The following is a 7,834-nucleotide window of genomic DNA, read 5'->3' on the forward strand; positions in this document are numbered from 1 at the left end:
AGCTGCACGGGTGACTCGCTCCTCCCGCCCATGTGCTCCGCAGGGTGCTGGGTGGCTGCGGCGGGCACTCGAGGGAAGCAGCTCCCCTTTCCCTGCTCTGCATCCCTCCGCCTGGGCTCGTGTGTTTCAGTTCGCTTTCAGCACCAGCGGCTGTAGTTACCCCCGAAGAGCAGGACGAGGCGAATCTCCACGGGCTGCAACGCCGCTGGCAACCGCGGCGGCGAGCGACGGGGCCGCCGGTCCCCGCGGGCAGCGCCCCCGGGCGGGCGGCGCGCCCGGCCCGCGCCGCGCGTCTGCGGTTGCTGCGGCAACGCGGGCGGGGCGCTGACGTCACATCCGGCGGCGGATCGCTCCGCCCCGGGGGCGCGGGCCCGGCGGCAGCGGCGGCCATGGCGCTGTCGCGCGCGGAGCGGTGGCTCGTGCTGCTGCTGCGGCTGCTGTCGCGCGCGGGCCTGGCGCTGCTGGGGCTCGTGGCGCCCGCGCCGCCGCGCGCCGTCCCGCCCCCGCGCCACCCGCTGCTGCTGCTGCCCGCGCGGCGGCTCGCGGCGCGCCTGCGCGCGCGGCAGGTGCGGCACTGCGGGACCGGGACCGGGACCGGGACGGGGTGGGGGGCGCAGCCGGGCTCACAGCCTTCCCCGCGGGGAACGGCCGCCGCGCCTCTGGAACGGATCGCTGGCGGAGGGCGTGCGGGGATGCTCTGTGTCCTTGCCGGTGTCCCGGCCCGGTGCTCGGGGTGCCCTGTGTCCTTGCCGGTGTCCCGGCCCCTGGAAGCCGCCCAGCCCCGCCCGCGTCTGAGCGCGGTTTCTGCCGTATTTGGTATTGCAGGTGACGTGTGTCGAGGTGGTCGAGGCGTATGTGGAGAGGGTCAGGGAGGTCAACCCCCTCATCAATGCCCTGGTCAAGGACCGGTAAGTGGGGGGCGGAGGGGACACCTGTGGCGCTCCCCCCCCGCTTCCCAGGCACACCAGGGGTCACATCAGCCCTGTGCTGCTGGTGCTGGGGCCGCTGGCAGCGCTGCTGGCAGCAGCTTGGCCAGACACAACAGCCAGTGGCTCTCGTAAAGACCAGGAAGAAGAGCTGGGGAAGGCTCACCTTCCATTACCAGCTGCCGTGCGCTGGGCACCTGCCTGCCCTGCAGAGACACCTGCTCCTTCCCAGCACCTTGGGGCTGGAGAGGCACCCCAGAGCATCTCCACCGGTTGCTTCTTTGCAGGTTTGAGGAGGCCCTGCAGGAAGCCCGGCAGGTGGATAAGCTGCTCTCGGAGGGCCCTGACGATGACTGCTTGGAGGAGAAGTTCCCCTTGCTAGGTGTTCCCATCACCGTCAAGGAGGCCTTTTCTCTGCATGGTGGGTTTGCCCTTGCTTCTCTCCAGCTGCACGGGTGACTCGCTCCTCTCGGCCACGTGCTCTACAGGGTGCTGGGTGGCTGTGACGGGGCACTTGGGGGGAAGCAGCTCCCCTTTGCCTGCTCTGCATCCCCCTCCACCTGGGCTCGTGTGTTTTAGTTCGCTTTTAGCACCCAAACCCTGCGGGGGTTGTGGTCCCCTTGCTGGGGACCTGCTTCTCACAGACAGGGTCGCTGTGACTGGCCTTGCAGCCCGCTGCTGCCAGGGTGACCTCGGAGCAGCTGGCCCTGACACCTCCCTCCATCTGTCGACCCTGGCCCTACAGGGATGCCCAACACCTCCGGCTTGGTCAGCCGCCGCAACGTGATCGCCGCCTCGGACGCCCCGGTGGTGGCCCGGCTGAAGCAGGCTGGGGCCATCCCGCTGGGCGTGACCAACTGCAGCGAGCTGTGCATGTGGTTCGAATCCAGCAACAAGGTCTACGGCCGCACCAACAACCCCTATGACCTGCAGAGGATCGCAGGTGGCAGCTCAGGTGAGCCCCGGTACTTCAGCACGGTCCCGCACGAGCAGCGGCTTAAAATGCAGCAAGGAAGGAGCTCCCAAGCCCTCTACGCGCTGCTGTGACTTGTCACTGGGCTCCTGCAGAGCTCACCAGCAGGAGACCGTTTGGAGATCCAGCTGCATTACACCTCCTGGGCGTTACACCCAGCATTGCTTCGGCTCACTCTGGCTCTGCGTGCAAACACCTGGTGTGCCACTTCAGCAGGGAAATCCCGTTGGCCCACGTACCCCCAGCTGTCCCCCAGATGTCACTTAAAGCCAGGGCAGCTCCCACCCCATCTGTGTGCAAACAGTAGCGGCCACCATGAAATGCTCCTGTTGTGCTGGATGCACTATAAGCTCATGTTTTTTTGCTGTGTTTTCTCCCATGTAGGCGGGGAGGGGAGTGTTTTGGCAGCTGCCTGCTCGGTCATAGGTGTGGGCTCCGACATCGGCGGCAGCATCCGGATGCCTGCCTTCTTCAACGGAGTCTTCGGCCACAAACCCACAACAGGTAAAGCAGATGCGAGATTCTTATCTTCTCTCCTGCAGAAATGCCAGGAGGCGGCTGCTCCTGTGCTGTGCTTGTCTCAGGTGGAGTTGCTGCAAGGGGACAGGCAACTTCTTGCATGGGACAAGCCCGCTGTGTGAGCACAACCTGGCCTTGGCAGCAGAAAGCTGTTTGGTGGCAGGACACCAAGCGTGTGGGAGGTTTTATAGCCCCGGTATTTTGTCCTCAGTGTGGGCTGTTTTCCAAGGTCGGGATCTGCTGCTGGGGTGTTTCCCCGGCAGCTGCCATCCCAGCTGGATGCTTTTCCTCCTTTCCTTATCCCCTGCCCTTTGTTGGCAGCTTGCAGGCGCTGCTGATGTGTGCAGTCCCTGGGTGCCGTGCCCCCCCCGGCTGGGGTGATGCTGTGGGTGCTCGTGGACACTTGCAGGGTGGTCGCCACCGTCTCCCTCTGCTCGCAGGGGTGGTGCCCAACGACGGCCAGTTCCCGATCGCTCAGGGGCTGCGGACCAGCTTGCTGTGCACGGGGCCCATGTGCCGCTACGCAGAGGACCTGGAGCCAATGCTGAGGGTCATGGCTGGTTCTGGAGTCAACAAGTAAGTTGTTCCTTCTGCTTTTAGCCGCTGAGTTGGCCGCTTTCTGGGCAGTGCGGCGGGCAGTCCCGCTTGGTGTACTAGGCAGGTCTGCACCACCCAGGTGGCTTGTCGTTGGCTCCTTCCTCCGCCCTGGGCTCAGCAGGACCCTTGTGGCCAGGGCTGTCCTTCCCACCACCCAGCCGTGGTCAGCCAGGGCCTCCTCGCACGGAGACTTCACCTGTGAGCTGCTCCGTCCAGCGCGGCCCTTACCCCAGGGCTGGCCTTTCTCTTGGCTTTTACACGTGCTTTTTCCGGTTGCTGAATAATGAGTTTTCCAGCCCACACCATGGCCCCGTTTGGTCTCTTCGCAGGTCTGTGCGACCAAGCAGCCTTTCATATGCACAGCGGAGATGGGGCGGACCAGGCAGGTCCTGCTTCTTGCTGCAGCCTCCACACGGTTGCTTTTTCCATTACCGCTTTTGTTTCTTGGTGGCTCTTGTGGTGCAATCCCCACCTGGGCCGTGGCCAGGGTCTGTAATTACAAGGTGCACCTTGAGAGATGAGGGTTTTCCTAACAGCAATGAATATGCAGAACTAGCTGGGGGAGACAGCGCAGGTGAGCAGCTGGGTGGGTTGTGGGCAGCAGGTGTCTGTGTGTCTTCAGGGACTCTCCTCCCCACCTTGATGGGTGTCCTCAGGATATATAGGGTGTCCTGCGGTTGCATTAACAAGCATGTGAGCAGCCCTGGCAGCTGGGGAGGAACCAGGGACAGATTTGTGAGCCAAGTGCTGTTCCTTTCCCAGGCTGAAGCTGGATGAAAAGGTGTCGCTGGGCAAAATAAAGTTTCACTGCATGGATCATGACGGCGGGTCCATTTTTGTGTCGCCCGTGGACAAGGAGATCTTGCAGGCCCAAAAGAAGGTAGGAAGGAAGGAAGGGAGGTTGGATCTCACTGGGGTGAGCCTGGAGATATAAAAGCAGACTTCCCAGGGTTGCTGCCTGGCATTTAGCAAAGGAACTTTTTTGGTTTTCACTGAAATGTTCTGTGCTGCTCCCGGTGCTGTTCTGGAGCGTCGCTGGGCTGGCATGCAGGGCTGCTTGGGGTTGTTATTGGCCGGAGGACGTCCCGTGCTCACGATCCCCTGCGCGGCAGCAAAGAGCAGCAGCCCCTGGGCTCTCCCCCGTTTCCATGGGCTGACCTCAGTGCATCACGTTCTCATGGAAACAAACCCTTCCTGCTTTTCCCTTAGGTGGTGGAGCACCTCAAAGGCGAGTTGGGGGTCCAAGTTCAGCCGGTGGCGATCCACAAGATGAAGTATTCTTTCCAGATCTGGTCAGCCATGATGTCATCCAAGGACAGCGATGGGCAGGTGTGTCGGACCAGGCTGGCAAACTGCCGGCACCGGGGGAAAATCGGCTGGTTGGAGCCAGCCCTGGAGAGCTGTAGGCGCTCTCTGCTCCATTTGTCCCCCGAGTCCTCCTGTCAGCTTTCCAAGGCTCTGCAGCCCCTTCTCCCTTGACATTGCAGGTTGGCATTAATACCCATTAGGATGCCAGGACCGAGGTGGGGGATTAGCAGGTTTTCACCAGCAGGCCTCCATGTGTTATTTTGTCCTTGAATTGTAGCCCCTGCACCATGCTCTCTACATGCATGAAAGTATTTTGTAGCAAGAATAAACCCTCAGCAGTATTATACCTTGTGCATTCCTGCCATGCAGGCAGCAGTGAGAAATAAATCAGCCTCACCTTGCTAAGGACTGGCCCACTCTGCCTCCTTTTTCCAGACCCCCCAGCTGTATGACAGCAATAAATGCCTCCGGGAGATATCTGGAGCATCATCCCTTGCACCGTGTCAGAGGGGGGACACTGGAAGGGGCTGCATTGGGGGCTCTCCCTCCACAGCGCAAGGTCCTGTTCTTGCTGTCTCTGGCAGGAGAGATGCTCCTGCTGCTGCTCTGCCTTGGTGCTAGAGCTGTGTCACTCTCCTGATGGGCATCTCTTGTCTGGAAATGGGAACAGCGTGCTTGGGATAAGTGGACAGCAGATTTTGCTGTTGTTAGGTTGTTCTTCCCCGCCGCGTGCTTCCCCGTGGTGCTGATGGAGGGAGCGTGTGTGTGTGTTGCAGGAGGCACAGCTGTTCACCGACCTGCTGGGGGACCACGGGAAGCCGGTGTGGCCGCTGTGGGAGCTGATGAAGTGGCTCGTGGGGATGTCGTCCCACACTCTCCCAGCTATCGGTAAGGCCGGGAGGAGCCCCGGGGCGGTGGTGGGGCAGACGAGGTCTTAAATGAAAATAGTGCCCTGTGAAGGGACTCTGGAGATCGCACCAAGCAGGTTCAGGCTGGTTTTTGTAATAGCGCTCAATGTCTTCGAGTCAAACACATACTCGAGGGGGAGCTGGCTGGGTCTTTGATAACTGGGACTGGATATCCTGGGAGAAGGAGAAGTGAGGACAACGGAGCTGTAGGCAGGGGGTGCTCCTGCCCAAACTGCTGGGGGCAGAGGGAGCCGGGCAGGGGTCTGCACTGCTCTCATTTTGTTGCACCAGACACCAGAGAGCCCTAATTAGTGTTGTCATGCTGGTGTCTAATGAGTGCTGAGGTTGCTTTGCCAGCTCTGCTCAGTCCCAGTGGCTGGAAAAACTCCTCGAAGCGACGGGCAGGCTGAAAGCCTTTGTCTGGGCAGGGATGGGGACACGCTGCCGGCAGAGCCGCGCGGTCCGCGCTGGGAGCCGCGTGATGGCAGAGAGGGGACACGGGGGGCTGGAGGGAGGCACCAAGTCTGCCTGACCCACAGTCCTCTTTCTTGCTCTCTATTCCTGTTTGTGCCCATGCCCTGCAGCCCTGGGGCTGACGGAGAAGCTGGTGAAACTCAACCCTGCTGGGAATGCCAAGCTGGTGAGCATGGCGAAGAGCTTGCAGGAGGAGATGGAGGCCCTGCTGGGGCCGGACGGGGTGCTCCTGTACCCCTCCCACCCCACCGTAGCTCCCAGGCACCACTCCCCCATCTGCACGCCCTTCAACTTCGCCTACACAGGTGAGCAGCTGTGACCCCGCTGCTGGGGGACCCGGCAGGGCCACGGGTTGTGGCGCGGTCTGGGACCCAGGGTATCTCACCCAGAGATTTTTCCATCGCTAACAGTGGGGTTTGTGGCTCAGAGGAGTGTCTCGCTGCTCCAGAGCGCAGTCGTGCTTTAAAACCATGTGGCATTTTACCTGCTGTCTGCAGCATGGCAGGTTTGATTTAAATGTCTGATCTAGGGGGTCACCTGCCCCGGCAGGATGTGCTCACGCTGTTCCAGCTGTGGTTCGGCAGACACCTGAGAGCTGCACAGCACAGTTTGGGGCTCTCTACATGGCTTTCCTGCCACTCGAGCTCCTGGACACTAGTATTGCATTGCAATGCTGTCTGGCTATGGAGGGATGGTGCCTGGGGCAGGAATGGCCCAAAGCAGATCTTGGCAAGTGCCACATGAGTGTGTCATCACTCTTGGGTGCAATTTTCATATATGATATGGGCACTGGGAACCTCTGACTAGCGATGTATCCTTGTCGTCGTGTCTCTGCACTGCTCCGGCAAGGACCAGCTCCCAGGAGCCCAGCCTGGGGTGGGAGAGCCAGGCAGTGATTTGTCTCGATGCTGTTTGCCCTGATGCAACCTTCTCTCTTCCAGCCATCTTCAACGTCCTGGGCTTGCCGGTGACGCAGTGCCCGCTGGGCCTGAGCAGCGAGGGCCTGCCGCTGGGCATCCAGCTGGTGGCAGCATCCTACAACGACCACCTGACGCTGGCGGTGGCCCGGTATCTGGAGAAGGCCTTTGGAGGGTGGGTTTTACCTGGGCAAGTTTAGCCTGGGCTTCTGGCACTGCAGGAGGGCAGGGATGGAGACAGCAGCACCCAGCGAGGTGCTGGCAGGCGCTGATGCCCGATCCCATCGTGGCAACACCTGCCCCTCCACATGCCGCCTTGCACCCCGGCGCAGCCAGCAGTGCCTCCAGCCCCAGGGGGAGCCGGACTGTTGCTGCTGGAGTTGGCTTCTCCCTGCAGCAGCCTCTGCCCCTCGGGACGCCCAGTGCCACGGGCTGGCAGCAGGCACCCTGTCTGCAGCGGGCAGCTCTCTGGGCCTGGAGATGGCTGTCTCTGTAACACTTGCTGCTTCCAAGATGCTGAGTGAAGGCTGGGGAGAGGAGGTGCTGCCACACTGCTTGGGGACAACTGCCCAGCAGCACCCTCAGGGTGCCCTGGGTGCGTCCATCTTCTGTGGCCTGCAGGGCTGGGACTGCACCCACCGCACCACGGGCTCGCCGGCTCCTGTAGCCTCCCTGAGCTGCCTGGGGGCTTCCCCCACGCTCTAACGGACAAGGGAGAGGGGCTGAGGGTGCTGGAGGCAGCTGTACGCTCCTCTCGCCACCAGCGCTTTGTGCGGTGGGTGGTGCCGGGCTCGGCCCGTTGCAGAGCTGGGAGGCGAGGGAAGGGGAGCTTTTGCTCTTGGGAGCTTTTGACAGCACTGGAAGAGCTCTTTAAATGCTTCTCTCCACGTGCTGAGACAACTAAACCATCTCCTGCCTGCATTGCCTTCCCTTTCTGTCCCCGGGGATCACCCAGCCTGGTTGGCGTCCCCTGCCCCCCCGAGCAGGTACAGGCAGAACCATGGGCAGCTGCCTGTTCCTGGGGCGGGCAACGAGCTCCAGATGTTTTCAGCGAGGATGGTATTAAAGAGTCTGTCCTGTTTGCTGCCAGCTGTGTGTCTGTGTTCCCAATAGCTGTTGTCCTGCAGCCGTGGGGCTGCCATACCCCTGGTCTGCACTTGCGCCCTGGGGTGCACCAAGGCTGCCAGCGCCGCCAGCTGTGGGCACAAGGCA

The 7,834-nt window shown here is 61.8% G+C and overlaps 1 protein-coding gene across 1 annotated transcript; it reads left to right on the forward strand.

The window, feature by feature from the left end:
* Positions 1–351: 351 nt before the first annotated feature.
* Positions 352–7,711, forward strand: FAAH2 (fatty acid amide hydrolase 2). Its single transcript, XM_082061908.1, has 11 exons — positions 352–566; positions 826–908; positions 1,214–1,347; positions 1,672–1,881; positions 2,284–2,403; positions 2,859–2,994; positions 3,778–3,895; positions 4,225–4,344; positions 5,100–5,211; positions 5,816–6,010; positions 6,647–7,711. The coding sequence occupies exons 1-11, from the start codon at positions 390–392 to the stop codon at positions 6,820–6,822; spliced, it is 1,581 nt and encodes a 526-aa protein (XP_081918034.1). The 5' UTR covers positions 352–389; the 3' UTR covers positions 6,823–7,711.
* The last annotated feature ends 123 nt before the right edge of the window (positions 7,712–7,834 follow it).

This window comes from Streptopelia decaocto (assembly GCF_964273445.1).
Source record: "Streptopelia decaocto genome assembly, chromosome: 10".
Lineage (NCBI taxonomy): Eukaryota > Metazoa > Chordata > Aves > Columbiformes > Columbidae > Streptopelia > Streptopelia decaocto.

Coding starts and splice junctions, on each gene's coding strand:
- FAAH2 (XM_082061908.1), top strand. CDS start 390: ATGGCGCTGTCGCGCGCGGAGCGGTGGCTCGTGCTGCTGCTGCGGCTG. Junction 2,404..2,858: donor CGGCCACAAACCCACAACAG/GTAAAGCAGATG, acceptor CTCTGCTCGCAG/GGGTGGTGCCCAACGACGGC. Junction 6,011..6,646: donor CTTCAACTTCGCCTACACAG/GTGAGCAGCTGT, acceptor TCTCTCTTCCAG/CCATCTTCAACGTCCTGGGC.